Here is a 17,732-nt window from a genome sequence, read left to right as displayed (position 1 = left end):
GGGAATGTCGTGTCACGAATGTCGTGTTACTATTCGGTTCAAAATCTCTTGTCGTCGCGAATTCTGTCGAGGAATTTGAAGCTTAAAATATACAAAACTATAATCATGCCTGTTGTTCTGTATGGTTGCGAAACATGGTCGCTTACTCTGAGGAAAGAACATAAACTGAAAGTATTTGAGAACAAGATCCTGAGACGAATATTCGGATCCAAGAGGAATGGAAATGGGGAATGGCGGAAACTTCATAACGAGGAACTACATAATTTATACGATTTACCCAACATTGTTAGGGTCGTCAAGTCTAGGAGGCTTAGGTGGGCAGTTCACGTAGCTAGAAGGAAGAAAGTAGAAACACTTTCAAAGTCTTGACTGGAAGATCAATCGGAAAACGACCATTAGGAAGATCTAGGCGCAGATGGGAGGACAATATTATGATGGATCTCGCAGAGATTGGAATACAAAGTAGAAACTGGATGCAGTTAGCTAAGAATAGAAGTCAGTGGAGAGATTTTTTGAACGCGGCATTGAACCTCCGAGTTCCATAGGCCATAGAGTTACTTAGTGTTCCTATTATTCAAACTGAAACTTTATATATATATGGACTGTATTCGTGAATCAACACTATTGGAATTTTTAAATTTTTATACAACTTTGGCATATCAATACGAAGTAACGTATTTTTTGTTTTTTTATAAAACTGCCAAATACGTTGGGGACATTACTCTTATGCTTTACCCCATTATAATGTACCCATCTGTGTACGTATGTATTAAAGTATCAATATGTAACAGTTTCACCATAATAGTTGGCGAATCTGTATCTGATAATGTGTTTGATGAAGCCAAAGATTTAGTTATTGGCGAAACTGTTACACATTGATATTTTAATATAAGCATTTTGCTCAGAGGCTGTGTGTCATTTCTATTTCAAATTATTAAGCAAATCAGCATGAACCAGAAAGTTCAAGTATGAAAAGTGCTCTTAACAGATTAGCTACTACCCTACTTTCATTTCTTCTTTCAGATATTTAAGAATACTAGTTTCTTCTGTAAAGTTCGTGGTCCTCTATGCTCAGTAGACTACATTTCTGAAACCAATGAGAAATTCAGTGTAGCTATATCATATCGCTGTTTTATGTAATTTTATTTGAATGTCCAAAATTTATACAAAAAGGTGAAATGAAAATTCGGAGTAATAGAAGATATTAAGTATTGTAGTGATTCCATACTCTTATCTACTTGTAAATTGCCTTACTTTTAATATTGTCACTGTAGGTACATTTAGTGATATTTTTTTATTTACAACAAATCTGCACTAAGAAGAAAATTGTGAGAGATAATGCTTTATGTTTATAGTAATTAACTTTTTGACATTTGTTGATGATGTTATCCCATTTTCTATCTAAACTGCCTTTTCTTGTGTTGTTATTCTTGGATTTTTTGGTCCTCATATGATTTGCCTCAAAAACATTCCTTTCGGTTAATGATGAATCACGCTGCAAAACCTTGATATCCTCAACAGTATGTTTGTTTACTTGTAAGTGCTTAGATAACGCAGAAATGGTTTTCCTATCATCTCCTTCCTTCCATCTAATGCTATTTCAATCTAGTGCTAATATTCCGTTTTGTCATACCTCTATAGTTATCTCGGAAAGAACAAGAAATTTCGTAATTGCCACTTACTTTTTTTTTTCTACTTTCTTCAGAAAATAACTTTTCTTTTTCTTCATCCGAGAAGGCGTATTCACAAGTTCAAAACAGAAGGTTAAATTGTGAATCAACAGTATTACAAAGGTTCTCCACGATAATGCCCCCGCTCACAATCCGATTATTCTAAAGCTTTTCTTTTTTCGAACTTAGTATCTGCAGACTACTTTCTATTTCCAAACTTAAAATCCAAATTGAGGGGTCATATTTCTGACTCAGTACCAGACATTTAGCAGCGCATGACGAGTGAGCTAAAGACGATTCTAAAATGGGACTTCTTCAAAGGCATGTAAAGACTGTACGACCGTGCAAAAAAGTGTAAGAGCTTAGAGGGGTATATCGAAGAGCAAAAGAATAAAATTGGTCACTCAGTTCCCAATTTTTTTTTTTTTTTTTAATCGTAATAAATTTAACACTCATTAGTATCTATGGGAAGAATTCAATTCCATTCATAACTCACCTGTCAAAACTGCTCCCTGCTATGGAATACGTTATCTTGGGTATATCATGGTCTTCTTCCTCTAAATGTTCGTTGTTCCCCGGTTGGTCTTCATGTGCATCTTTTTCAGCTTCATTCGTCATACCATCATCCATTTTGCCGAGGTCAAAATATGTATTGTCAGTAGGGTCAAAACGAGGATATAAGGTTTCTTCTATATCCATTTTTGGCGTACTGTTTCTAATTATATTTTGCTTAGATGTTATTTGTCTCCCCGCACGTCTTCGCTTTAATATCTGGAAACTACGAAAAGTGTCTCTCGAAGCATCAGGGCTTGAATTGATAATGTCAACATCTGCCATTGTTGAATTACTAGGTTCCCTAGGTGCTTGGTTACTAACAGACTTACTACTTTCATTTTGTGAACGTTCGTCATTAAAATCCCCAGACAAAGAAGTCCTAACGCCACCATTGAATTCTTGTAACTCTGATAAATCTTTGAGTTCAAAATATTGTTTAGCTGTTAACTTTGTTTGTATTAATTTCTTTGGTTTTTTGGTATTATTACAGAAAGCATACTCTTCTTTACCTTTTAGTGATAACGATATTTTCTTCACACAAGGAACGGGCGGTTCGCTGGAAGAATGGTCGATATTAGAGCGTGAACTTCCAGCACTTACAACGACTATATCATCTGCTTCTTTAGTACTTGTTTCAATATTCTCTTTATTTGTTTGAGTACTATTTTTCTCTAATAAAGATGGACTCTGTAAAGGTGATAACTGACTAACACTTTCTTGACTTGACTTATCGTCTCCCAAGACTGTAAGCTTTTCGCCATCTCGACGAAGACGCAGGAATCTTTTCTTCGAAGAACCGAACACAGGGCTACCTTTCTCTTTTGGAACAGTACTTTCTTTATTTTTCTCTGGGGATCTTTCACACATTTGTAACATATTGTCATTCCTTGGAGGATTTTCAAACTGATTTTCGGCATCACAATAATCTAACACAGATGAAGGGAATAATGTTTCTGGAATGACTTCAGGCCCTTTATCATCATCAACTCTTTCTCCAACATTCTGACGAAATAAAGTTTCAATTTGCATACTTTCGGGTGCATAAATTTCAGGAGCACATTTCGGGCTTCTTGATTTATTATCATCATGAGAATTTCCTTTCTGTTTTTCGGTGTAAGGCGACACTTTTGCTTCTGCTTCTTCATTTTCTACGACAGGAAGTTCTTGAAGAGGTGAACTATGCTCAGTATCTCTCTTTAATTTCTTCCTTTTGCTCTCGCGTTCACCAGATGATGCATCAGATTCATCACTTTCTTCTTTTACATTTCCTAATAACATTTGTGAGACGAGATCATATGTTTGATGAGTGTCACGTGACCCAAAACCTGAAGTCAATATTCTAGCTAAAAAGGAAAAAAGTGAAAATTGTAATATACAGAAGTACGTATTCAGAAAATTATAATTTCTAAATGCAATGAAAGTAATAACGATAATTACAATAAACTGAAAATGTTCGATGCATTATCCTTTCAATCGTTAATAAAAAAACAATAATAATAAAACTGAAAAATTAAATACAATTCTGTAAAGTAGTGACCTTATAGTAAGTAGTGACCATATACTAAAAACATGTTTGAATTACCGATCCTATTCATAGAACAAGAACAGCGTTCCCACAGATTTTTGTAAACGATTTTCTCTGACAAAGTTTCATCTATTTCCCTCACAAAAGTATTTTCCACTTTCTCGCAACTCTATTGGTTTAGTTAGATACCTAAACTAAAGCAGGGTGTCTACCAAGCAAGCATAATCAAATTCCCTGATTTTTCCTGACTGTCGCTATCGTTTTTCTTAGTATAACTCATGAAAAATAACTTATATTTAAAGTGAACTATAAGTTTTAATCATTGTTTATATACTTATACAATATTCTACAAATGTACAAACGTACAAATTCATTTATCTGTAATTTATGACTATTTTAAAGTCCTCCCTTCACCCCTTACAGCCACCCTTTCCACTCCTATTTATTTTTATTACACACCATAATAGAATTTAAATGCAAAAACTTTTGGAAATGGGTTTTCTTATACAATAACTTTCTTGTTTATATGGATGGTTAACTTAGACCATTATCACAGACGCTATACAATTTTCCACATACATACATAACTCTCACTGAGTAGTATTAAAGGTTCACGAACAAATATACAACCTTAAAACTGTATTTACACGCACTTCACAACATTAGTTAGATTCTTTACAGTTTCTGCAATACTTCTATCTGGTTGTCTAATTTAGCAATCTTCTTGAATCTAATTTAGCAGTTTTCTTGAAGTTTGGCTCTCTTAATTTCAAGTTCTTTGATTTTTTGAGCCTTTCGTTTTCGCTCTGATTGTTCGTCCTTCAGTTGTTACTTCTGAAGTTGACTTTCTGCTAATGCTTCCTTTCTTTTTTGTGATGCATTTCGCTCATAATATATCATGGGCTTCGTAATGTCGATGTTCAGAATGCCTCCCAATTTAAGAACACTATCATACACTAGACGTTGTGCAATGACACTTATTGAAGATTAGGTAATAAGATATCTTTGTTTACTGAGAAGCCAGACTCAACAGAGGCGTTTCTATGAGATATAATAAGGCATTTTTTCACAAAATGATACAGTTGTCACAAAATGTTGAAGTACCTTACCACCCCTTGTAAAGTTCGTGATCGTGGAAAAAGTGAACAACAACTATGTAGTAACATAGTAGGCCGAGGGGGAAGTCGGATTGTGATGGTGACCAAGATGGCGGCCATCTTGAATTCATGTCAAGATTTTTAAAATGGGAACATGGTCATGCGGCACATCATTTTAGGCTAGAATTTAAAGACAAACACAATGGTGAAATCGGTTTATTGATATCTTAATGTGTTCAAAAGTTACAGGCATTTCAAATTGCTAATTTTACCGTACTGTTTCTGTTGTTGCAGGTGAATAATTATGCCGCTAACGACAGCAGAGAGAAAGGAGTTGATCAGGGCATGGGGAGGAAGTGCAAGGGCTGTAGCAGCTAAATTCAATGCCAGGCACCCAGATCGACATCATGTGTCCCATGTTAGTGTCGCCCAACTCTTCCAGAAGTTCATGGAATTGGTTCCATAGCAGATAAACTCAGGTGTGGAAGACCCAAGTCCGAAACAGATGAAGTCACATCAGTAGCAGTCTGGCATCATTTGCTACATCACCATACCGCAGTACCCGTCGTCTGTCCATGGAATGTGGTGTTCGCCGTACATCCATCAGACGTATCTTACAGAAAAGCAAGTGGCATCCGTACAAATTGCAACTTCAACATCATTTATCTGAAGATGACCCTGATCGTCGTGTGGAATTTTGCGACTGGGCCCTTGCACAGTTGCAAACGGATCCCACATTCCACACACAAATTTTATTTACCGATTAGGCCAATTTTTATGTCATTGGGGAAGTGATTAAGCAAAAATGTCGCTATTGGTCCCCGACAAATCCTTAGTGGGTTGACCCTTGCAAAATGGTAGGTACAGGCAAATTAATGGTGTGGTGTAGTCTATGGGGCACCAAATTAATTGGTCCATTCATCATTCCTGGTACCCCCACTGCTGAACGGTGTTTGGATATGTTGCGGGATCTCATCCTCCCTTTCACATTGCCCGAGGACGGCACATTTCCACACTTTTTCCAGCAGGATGGTGCTCCTCCGCATTACGGATTACACGTCCGTACCTATCTGGATGAACAATTTCCTGGACGTTGGATTGGGCGCCGTGGTCCCATTGAATGGCCAGCACGATCACCAGATTTGACGCCCTTAGATTTTTATCTATGGGGTCATCTGAAGGCAAAGTATATGCCGAAAAGATCCGGGAACTTGAACACCTGAAAGAACGCATATTTGCAAGCCTGTGCCGATATTTCACCAGAAACTCTTTTGAGGGTCATGGATAATTGGGTTGAACGACTTACTTTGTGCATAACTCGGGATGGGGGCCACGTAGAGCACGTGCTCCGCCATGCGTGACTGGTAAAATTAGCAATTTGAAATGCCTGTAACTTTCGAACAAATTAAGATATCAAGAAACCGATTTCGCCATTGTGTTTGTCTTTAAATTCTAGCCTAAAATGACGTACCTCATGACCATGTTCCCATTTAAAAATCTTGACGTGAATTCAAGATGGCCGCCATCTTGGTCACCATCACAATCCGACTTCCCCCTCGGCCTACTATGTTACTATATGGTTGTTGCTCACTATTTTCCACGAACACGGATTTTACAAGGGGTGGTAAGGATTTATGGCCCGCCCTGTATATTCCTCTTTGCCTTTGAGTAATTGTGAGTACAACTGATCTAACCTGTCTGTTTTTTTTGAAAAGGACTTCAAATTAACTTTCAAGGTTGGGAACTCTACGAAAGATGTGTATTGCCTCTTTACTTCATCTGCTGTAATTGCTGTAATTTGCTTTTTTGAAACGAAAACCTCAAGAGCAACAATCTATCTTTGTACTGACAATGTTGGTTTGGTAACGATAATTTCAGGATTCAAAACAGTGAGTCCTTTGGCTAACGGATATTTCAGGGAACTACGATCCTTAATCTTGCCAACCAGAATTGCCAAAATGATGCCGTATTCCTTACGGAATTCTAAATGTTTCCGTTCGTTTACTTTCGCTTTGTTCAAAGCTGGTTTTCTTTACACATATTTTTACCACTGGTTCACTGATAACAGATGACTTCAGGAACCTCATCATTAAATTCTTCGTCACACACGTCAGGTCTGTATATAAAAAAAGGTACTATTGGTTTGTCTGTCTGAAGAGCAACCAACAAAGGTTCCAATTACGTTGTCCAAAAGAGCACAACATCGTTGATATAACCTAATGCTGAGTTGAGTTGATTTTGAGTTTAACGTCCCGTTCAGCAGCGAGGCTATATGAGACGTGGACCTAGTGATTAACGTGGAATCCGAAACACATGAGCTCCCGCCGGGAATCGAACCCGGGTCTCTCACGCCAAAGGCGGATATAACCTATTGCATCTGTAACCTATTATTCTATACTGTTGTATTGATTTATCTCTAAATTTCAAATAACCTTATTACTTCAAAGTTGTCTTCATTATCGAATGCTTTGTTTCCCTGATATTAAAGAATTTTTCAAAAAATGAGCATAGATGAAGACGTACGTTAGTAGTGTATAAGTGCAAGTAGCCCCAGATAAGCTAATCTGACATTATTCTACGTCATGTCTGAAAGATTACATTTGCAAGGGAGGAAAACAATCATTTTTTTTTTTTTTAGTTACTTTAATTTCGGTATATTGACTCAACACTGAAGAATCAATTTAACATTAGAATTTCTACATTGCATTTATAGCCACTACCGAAAATTCACCTAATTGCCGAACTATTACATAAAAAATACTCAATTTAGATGCTAAATGTGCTTACCTACTGACTTCATTCTCCTTTCCATATCACGAAACTTCCTTTTATAATTATTAAGATCTTTACCCAAATCTTCGCACTGTTTGCACGAAGACGTTTTCAACCTGAAATAAAATCTATTTTCAGAACGCACAAGGATATCTTAATATAAATCGTTCTATAACCTTCAAAGAAGTTATCAATGCGTAAGCACATGACTAGATCGATATCCTGACTTGGATTCTCTTATTGATCTTAATATTTCTAGCCTCTCAGATAAAATTAAGGTAATACACAGAAGGAGGTTCTTCACTTAATGTATAAGAATAGAAATTAAGCTTTAAGTGATTATAATTTACAAAACAAACATTTATTAAAAAAAAAAAAACTTTTTTAAACCTTTAAATCTATTATATCTCGCACGTTTTATTTATAATTCTATTTGGAACGTTTCATTTTTTTTAAATTTTTTTTAACAGATTTCTGGCTTTTATTAGTTTAGAAATTACATTACGTAAAAATACCGGGTGTATCGAAAGTCAGGGGCCACAGGCTAACTCCGTTATTAGTGAAGCTACGAAAAAATGGAAAGAGGAAAGTTGTTGGAAATGGATAGTTGTCAACCTAAATGATGGAATTTTTGCATCATTAACATTAAATTTTACCTAGGTGTGTAGCTTTATATTACAAATGATAAACAAAAAAATCAAAGCATTAAACTCGTATTGAAGTACAGTATAAATAAGGTTTGATTAAAATTATGAACTATTATAGATGCCAAACCAAACACATTTATGACAATAATAAAAACACCAAACAAAATATTTGTCACCCCTTTTATAACATTGGTCTGTTTCAAGCGTTATAAGTGACGTTTCGCCGGAATAACACTTAACTAAATGAACCATCAGCGCTGACGCACGACCATTGCAGCTAACAGGTGTGAGTATCCGGTCGGTTGTATGAAAACCCTCTTATCAAGGTGGATAGAGGGAAAGACGTGACAGAACGACAATACATTAAGTTATCCGATTTGTTAGTGTAATGAAAGCGGACTCCAACGTGTCTATAAAGAATGATCTAAATTCACAACGAAGTCAGAACCCACGAGTTTTACCTTTGACCAATCAATAGTTTTCAAACGCAGCAGGAAATGGTGCAGGCCATCTTATTTCCAAAATATCGCTCCGAACGAAACTTTCCATGAAACACGCCACGTCGAGTACCATGAAACACGCCACTTTTCACTCTAGTACATAAAGCTGCACTTTTTAATGCACTCAAGACAACAGACACTGATTGTAGTGGATTGGGAGTGTGTAGTGTAGTAAGTACCGGTAGTGTGACGCTTCTGTATGTAATCCAACGTGTCTTAAGCAACAAAAGCCCAATTAAGCATTTAATCCGGAGTGTATAGTTCAAGCTCAAGGAGATTCTGTGATAGTGCGGGGGTGTTTCTCGTACAAAATTTGAGCCTACTCATACAAGTAAATGTGAGCATGAACTAGCACGTTTATTGGGACATTACGATTGACCAGGTGTTACCGTTTCCACAACACTTTCATAATGAATACGAATGGACAGACTTCCGTCTCGTGTCCACATGACTCAAAACGTTTGAACACGGTTTGAGAAACATTCAGGCAACCTCTCAAACTTGCAAAGTTCCCATATGCAAATCCAATTGAAAATGTGTTGGACTAGTTGGAACAGTGAATGAAAAACATAAATAACCAACTCCGTATTTTGCTGGAAGTATGGATTTACCCATGAATGAGTGGATTCACATCGACGTGGCATGCCTGCAATAACTCGTGGAGTCATTCCCGAACAGAATTCATGCAGTTATCCAGGTCAAGTAGGCGTTACCCAGTATTAAGCAAGTTCTGCAGGGAAATGACTAATACTTTGTCCGATGCACTTACATGCTGGAGCACATAAAACTACAAGAATCGCACAAATATACACTGCTGTTTACACAAAGATTTAAATCTGAGCATTACACGACTTTATTAGTAAGACCTTTACTTCGTAATAGAGTGTTCAAATTACAGGATTTATATTATATCAACTAAGTTACGAATAGTTACTAAGTATACCGTCAATGACCACTTAGAAACTTATTTATTATTCTTTATTTCCATAATCCACTCATGGGTTGAAATTCTAAATCCTCTTTAGATTGTTGTACACGTTCCTTTAATTCAAAAATGATTCTCCATAGAAAACATGTTCTCACATCTATTTACAGCTAGTCCATGATAATAATATATCAAACTCATCCATAACATAACCTGATAGCAAATCAATAAATTAGTATAATTTTCTTCAACCTTCTAACTACGTAGCGATTAACATTTGATAATGGTGTAGTTAATGTCAACAACTAACCTACAAACTTAATATATTCCGTATCTCAACATTTACAAGCTACTAATTTGTATACCAATGTATGTATATTATCACCGCTAATTTATATAAAAGAGAATACTGCTACCTGTCCGGTGCGTCAAGGTTTGTTTCAACAAGGAAGATGGAAGTTGTATGTATAGCTTTCCAAGTCCGCAGAAAAATAAGTCATACTAACCATCAAATTTCAACCTTAAGTAATAAAGTTAACACAAGAAGAAAAAATGTATGAATTAGTAGTTCCATAAATAATCCAGAGAACTATATGATTAAGCAAACAGCGGGATTTGAGAAATATATATAACAGGAAAATAATAAACCTTGATGCACCACACAAGTAAGAATATTAGCTCTATTAAATATCTGAAAATTACGAAAGAAGAAACGAGAAAGCAGAGCCTGTTGTCCAAAGTCATATACCATTTTAAATCCCCTTACGTTAAAAAGCTAAAGTTAAATTAGTCATATATTATTAAGAACGTTATCCATTTTAAGTACAATACGTACATCTCCAGCTCACCCTTTAGCTTATTACAATAGCTCTTCATTTCTTCCAATTCTCTTTTTAACTTAAACTCTGTGTTACTCATTTCTAATTTTAATTCTGTAAAGAAAGAAAAAAAATAATAATAATTAGTACGCAATTATGTAAGTTTAGTATACACACAAATTATTATTATTTTAATCGAACACAACTTACCTTTATGATGTCAGATAGAATATTGCTTAGTATTAAAAGTGCCAGCTATATTTAGAATTTTTATATTTGGTCTAGGAAGTAATTCGTGCGGTTGGTACGCACACATTGAAGCTGTAGTACAAACACAAAATACATAAATACCTTAAGAAAAATATTGTCCATCGCTAGCCACCACTTTCGCCCATCTGTCAGGCAATGTACGGATTCCGTGGCGAAAGAAGTCCTCATCCTTGGAAGCGATCCAGTCAGAGACCCATGTTTCGATATCTTCTGAAGAAGTAAACCGCTGTCCAATCAAATCGTTGTTCATGCAATCGAACAAGTAGTAGTCCGAAGGAGCAACGTCTGGTGAATACGGCGGGTGGGGTAAAACTACCCATCCGACATTTTCTAAATAGGTTTTGACCGGTTTTGCGACATGTGGGCGAGCGTTATCATGTTGAACAATAAGTTTATCATGTCTGTTCTCCCATTCTGGTCGTGTTCTGGCCAGAGCTTGCTTCAAACGCATTAATTGTCGTCGATAACGTTCTCCATTCATAGTTTCACCCGGTTGCAGCAGCTCATAGTACACCACACCTTTCATATCCCACCATATGCACAGCATAACCTTTGCACAGTGAATATCTCGTTTTGGTTGTGATGGACCTGGTTCACCTGGTTTCACCCAGGCCTTTTTTCGTTTAGGGTTCTCGTAATGGATCCACTTCTCATCACCCGTAATAATTCGATGCAGAAACCCCTTTCTGCTCTGTTGTTGAAGCAGCAATTCGCAAATGGTTTTTCGTCTTTCAACGTCTCTGTCTTTCAATTCATGTGGAACCCAATGTGACATCTTTTGAATCATTCCCATGGCTTTCAAGCGTTTGGAGACTGTTGTTTGATCAACGCCTAATGCTGCTGCAAGTTGTTCCTGCGTTTGACACGAATCCTGCTCGAGCAATGCCGTCAATTCTTCGTCTTGAATTTTTTTTGGCTGTCCAGCTCGCTCTTGGTCTGCCAAGCCGAAATCACCACTTCTAAACCGTGCAAACCACTTCTGACACGTTCGCTCAGCTAGAGCATGGTCACCATACACTTCCACCAAAATACGATGACTTTCAGTCGCACTTTTCTGCATGTTAAAGTAATGCAGCAGGACACCCCGCAAAAACACTTTATCAGGCACAAATTGCGCCATGTTCACTTAACTACAAACTGGTGTTGTTGACGCTTTAATCCACTGCCCTATACTACGAACGATACGCGATGACAGGGGTTTGCAACACACGTGTGGATACACGGAACTGTGGGACGCTCCGTTCGTTGCGCCATCTCTTGTCCACCCGCACGAATTAATTCCTAGACCAAATAGTTTTGAGCTAGGAAGGGGGGCAGCAACACTTTTGGTTTGGATAAAACAATATTTTTTATTTATTTTTTATTTTATTTTATTTATTTATTTTAACTTACGAATACTGGCAAAGGGTTATAGCACTCTTAAAACTGAATTTTAATAATACTAAATCATTGATCTTTGCCTGTGATATACAGTGTACTCGTGACAGCTACTGAAGTACGTAGTACTAAGACTCCTTAACAAGAGTGCAAATTGACGTTACTGTATTGCAGTAGTTTAGAACACAAAACATGTGAATCACACCGCTGTTGTTAATCTATGTCAAAGTGTGAAATGGCTGAGAACGAACAAAGTGTAGCGATTAAATTCTGCTGTAAAGCTGATATGACTGCAATAGACATGCTAAAACTGATTCAGAAAGCATATGGTGATTCAGAATTAAGCCGAACAATCGTTTTTGAATGCACAAACGGTTTCAAGAGGATAAGGAGTCAGCGAAGGACGACGAGCGCAGTGATAGGCTTAGAACAATCTGAACCGATAACAACATCGCCGTCGTCGTCAAAATGATGAAAGAAGATCGAAAAGTGACGTCTCTGTTAATAGCAGATACACTCAACGTATCAAAAACTGTGGTTTTACAAATTTTAACCGAAAACTTGAGAAAATGAAAAGTGTGCGCAAGATTTGTTCCGCAGTTTCTGGGTTAAAAAAAATCGTAACCTTGCACTGTCCCCTTTACTCTCCAAACTTGTCTCCATCCGATTCTTTTTTCTTCGCCAAGCTGAAGTTGCAACTAAAGGGTGAAAAATTTGATACCATTATGCAGATTCAAAAAAAAAAAAAAAAACTGTGACAGACTAGCTTAACAGGATTCCCCGCAGAAGAGTTTTTCAAGGCCATGAAAAAAAAAATTGAAATACATGCTCAGCAATGTATTGCTTCAAACTGAGCCTATTTTGAATAAACAAATTTAAAAAGTGATATCAACCTTCTTACTTTTCTTACAATGACTAGTATGGGTACTTATGGACCATATTGTGTACTTCTCAGCCGACTGTACTTTCCCGATCTACCTTTACAATATACTTGGTCTTCGGCATTGTAAAGGCATATAAAATAAAACTAATTTAGTTTCATAGCAGTGCAGTGTCATATCAAGCCGCACGTGCTTAGTTATTACCGCGTCCGCTAGGGGCACCATACTTTCAACATAATAGTATTGCCAATTGATATGACATTTTTATGAACAAGCATTATCGATTTCTTGACAATTACATGTTTCAAATTTAAGAATGAAATTAAGATCCCCAAATTATGGAAGAGTTCTGTGTTCTGAAAAGTTTCATCGAGATGAAGAATATAAACTTGCAATAAGAGACAATTTCGTAAAATACGGAACCGAACCCTAGCCATAATTTAATCAAAATGTTAGGTTTTACTTTAAAAATTCTACTTACTTCATTTTTGTAGCAATATGTAATCTATCTTTTTTTTTTTTTTTTTTTAATATATTTCCTTGTACACTCAAAGGAATAGATATTTTCCATCTCAAAATACATTGCAAAATCCAAGGGTAAGAGCTTCAGAAGATACTGCAAGATAGGTGACTTTACGTATTTGCCTTCCAGCTAGGCAACATACACTGAGCTGTATATCCCTTTTGTATCCCTTCCTCTCTGCCCCTGGCTGTGTTTCCGAAAATGATTCGTTTTCCATGGTTTGCATTGGATTTGTCATATTACATTATCAAAGAACTAGCTTCTTCAAGTGGTTATAAAGAATGTTGATACAAGAAAATATATCTACTTAACGAATGATATGAAGTAATAAAGGTGTTCTTTTCCCGTATGACTGAAGAGGTGGATGCTTTCGAATTTTGATAATTCTCGATCCAATTCTCATTGAAAACTTTGATTTATTTTCTTCTAAATTTTCTCTCTTATTCACATTAGACGAATGATATTAACTAAAGTTAGCTAATTGACCATTAGTTAATAACCCGAAATGCACGTTGTTTCCTTTTCACTATGTCCTGGAAACATACACATAGAGAAAGAAAATCGACCTTTAACAGCTTCCACTGCATTTGCCAGGAAAACTATATTTCTCGGTCGTAAATAAATGGCTACGGTTCTCGCTTTCGAAGTGGATGACTCATCTTGGACTCAAGGCGACTAGTCATGTCCGGACCTCACTACAAACTACAGACTCTGTTTGTCTCATGTCTGGACACAAACAAAACCAGCTATTTTCCTCCAAGACCAAGATAAAGGGTAATATACTTCAAGTCAAGAGCAGGTCAGTCGTTTATGTGCTTCTCAGTAACAATGGAAAGGAAATAATTCTTTATAATGGAGGAAACATTAGATTAACAAGTACGTTCAATGATCTTTGTCACAGGATTTATGAAGAGCATAGTAATTACACGGAACCTTCTCAATTTTCAGTAAATCAAACGCCAGTAACGATATAATATTCAAAATATAACCCATATTCACTTACAAAACCCAAAACGTAATACAATACTTACTTTTAAATTGACCATACACTGTCTGGGTCAACATAAGGAATTCGATACTGCGAATATCCTCTTCTTCAGAAAAGCGTAATTCATTTACATCTAGCAGAGAATCCCAAATCTTTCGTGCAGACTGTTCGTCTACCAATCGTTCACCATGCATTTTCGAAGACGCCATATTACGCTACTACAAAAATTATTGTACACAGTGTATCCCGCCTGCACAACCACTGAAAGAAAAAATATTAACAATTACAAAAGAACTAATTAAAAAAAAAAAGAATACTCAAGTGATTATTTAAATTGGGATATGAATGGTATCTAGTAAAGACATTTGTATATATGTAAAACGTTTATACAGAACATAAAATTTTGTTCGGGAAATTTAAGAAAAGATATCAACATTATTTCGAAGGTCATTTCTCGATCATCGTCTTGTTCTTCGGTAAGCTCTTTCTAGCCAGTGATTTTTCATACAAGGTCAGTCCCACAAGTACCCTAACAAAGAAAACAAAAATTTGGGGAAAAAATATCTCTATTTCTCAACATAGTCTCCTTTTAGCTCGGTACATTTTCCCCAGCGATGTTCAATAGCTTCAATATCCTGTTTATAGTGAGAACCGTCGAGCTCCTCAAAATAGCCATTAACCACAAACTCCACCTCTTCATTGTTGACAACTCTTATACAACCGAACCATTTTTTTTCAAGTTTAGAAAGAGAAAATAATCCAAGGGGGCTGAATCTAGCAAATAGGGTACATGAGGAAGCAATTCGAAATTTAACTTATTGATTTTGGCCTTCGCGATAACGGATGTGTGAACTGGTGCATTCTCTTCATGAAACAACACACTTTTCACCAAATGTGGCCGTCTTTTCTTGATCTCATCACTTAAACGCTGCAATAAGTTTGTATAATATTCATTGATGATTGTTTTTCCCTTTTGAAGACAATCAATGATTCGCGTTCCAAAAAAACTGACGCCATAACCTTGCCAGAGATTGAACTGTTTTCGCCTTCTTTGGAGCCGATTCTCTCCTTTCAGTCATAGTTTTGACATCCTTCGTCCCAGGTGTGAAGTGATGGATCCGTTTCACCCATGGTAATGAATCGATGCATAAATTCTGTTTTATTGCTGTGAAACATCGCCAAACAGTCGATTGAAACATCCTCACAACACTGCTTTTGTTTTGTTCCATTGTGGGCAAACGAGGCACGCACCTCGCGCACAAGTTTCTCATGTCCAAATTTTCAATCAATATGCGATGTACAGACTTTTTGAAATGCTTACCATGTCTGCTATTTCGCGCACTTTCAGTCGACGGTCATCCAATACCATTTTGTGGATTTTCTTCGCCATATTTCGCGTGGTTATTTCCTTTAGTTGACCACTGCGATGTTCGTGTTTGCAGCTCGTACGACCCTGCCATCCAATATTTTACTGCTGTAAGCGAAAAAGTAAACTCCCTCAGAATACAATCTAATTCGGCTTTGATATTGGTTGGACGAGACCTTTCAAATGAAGTATATTCTAACACATAACAATGACCCATCTTTTCCATGTTTACAAATTCACTGACAGCGTTCATTATTAGTGACCACCAAACAAATACTAAACAACTTCTTCAAACTTAATCTTACTTTCGACCAGACTAATGTTTTTTTCAAACAACAACCGCCATCTATACATCTGGTCGAGTAATTCACGTACTTCCCTTGTAGTTCTTTTAGATGATGATATAATGTCCTGTATATGTAAGGGGACTAATATGGTTGTGAGTTCTTGAAATTATCTCACCGCTGTTAAACAAAATTGCACAATATGGTCACTTTGGTTATTATAGACAATTCACTTCACATGATCTTGCAGCTCTCATAACAAGTAACAGTGTCACAAGCATACCACGTCAAGGAGTTCAGTTATGGAGTAATATTTTATCAATTAATATTGAAACCGAATAATCTGTCACTTCTGGTTTTAGTCGAGAGATTACAGTAGAGACAGAGTACATTCTTAGGACGGTTAATTGATTGCAGAAAACAGTTTTTTGCTATTTATTCTGTTTTCACCATATAACGAGCCATATTAAAACCGGAAGTGGTTGGTTTCTGCCACCTCTGGTTTGAGTAGAGGATAAAGAGAGAAGACGGTACGTATTGTTAGAACGCTAAACTGTTTTGAAAACGCTTCTGGCTCTCTTATTTGCTTTTAATATTCGATGGTCAACACTGGAACCGGAAGTAGTAGTGAATTTATATTATTTCAGGCCTTAGTAGACAATTAAGGATGGAAATAAAATGTATTCTTCGGACGCTTAATCGGCTGAACGAAACAGCTTGAGCTCCCTCGTAGATATGCGGATAGCGTACGTGCCTTTGGAGTGAGAGATCCAGGTTCGATTCCCGGCGGAAGCTCATGTGGTCCGGATCCCACGTTAAGTTGTACGCCCACATCTTATATAGTCTGGTTGTTGGACGGGACGCAAAACTCAAATTCAATCCAACCAAAGCAGGAAACAGTTTCTCGTTATATATTACCATTTTTGCTCTATACGCAGTGATCGCCAAACCGTCGATCGCGAGCTACTAGTAGCTCGCAGACACATTTTCGGTAGATCGAGTTAACGCTCCGGTTTGGCTAACTTTCATTCCTCCATTGAGCTGACGCTAACGACAGGGGGCGTTGACGACAACAACTGCTTGTTTCTTCCGTGCTACTGCCATTGTCAGCCTCATGTCACAGTTGACTGTATACGTCTGGGGTTGCGCACGTTATGTTTTTCGTATGTATATTAGACATTTGCTTTCATATTTAAATTTTAAAAATGTAAATTTATAGGCAATAAACAAATGTAAGATTATTTTTTTAAATAAAGTTGGTAGTTCTTCTGGTTGGTAGCTCAGAGTAGGATTTAAAAACAGAACGATAGCTCACGAGTTTCATAAGCTTGGCGACCACTGCTCCATACAGGGTGGCCCAAAAGTAGGCATACCCCCCTGCATTGATCAAGTATAATATTCTATCTTAGAGGTTTATTTGCTTCGGCTGTTCCGATCTTATAAGTAAAAAGACATTAAGAACAAATAATAAAGAAACTAAGTCTACTAGATGGATAACAATAAGAAATTATATAAAAAACAATGAGTAGATCAG

At 36.7% G+C, this 17,732-nt stretch overlaps 1 protein-coding gene across 2 annotated transcripts in view; it reads right to left on the bottom strand.

Annotated features, from left to right (window-relative positions):
* LOC145671060 (uncharacterized) overlaps positions 1–17,732 on the bottom strand; it is a 40,818-nt gene that overhangs the window by 17,871 nt on the left and 5,215 nt on the right. For both annotated transcript variants that reach the window (XM_081739751.1, XM_081739752.1), the window contains exons 3-6: positions 14,592–14,809; positions 10,527–10,623; positions 7,635–7,735; positions 2,167–3,568 (exon numbers count right to left, since the gene is read on the bottom strand). In XM_081739751.1, coding sequence (XP_081595877.1) covers positions 2,167–3,568; positions 7,635–7,735; positions 10,527–10,623; positions 14,592–14,757 — 1,766 coding nt within the window. In that variant the 5' untranslated portion in view covers positions 14,758–14,809. The remainder of the gene's footprint in view (positions 1–2,166; positions 3,569–7,634; positions 7,736–10,526; positions 10,624–14,591; positions 14,810–17,732) is intronic.

The sequence above is a fragment of the Thermobia domestica genome, chromosome 15 (genome assembly GCF_964235325.1).
Source record: "Thermobia domestica chromosome 15, izTheDome1.hap1.1, whole genome shotgun sequence".
Taxonomy (NCBI): domain Eukaryota; kingdom Metazoa; phylum Arthropoda; class Insecta; order Zygentoma; family Lepismatidae; genus Thermobia; species Thermobia domestica.
The sequence above is the reverse complement of the archived record's forward strand: the minus strand, read 5'-3'. Positions and strand labels throughout refer to the sequence as shown.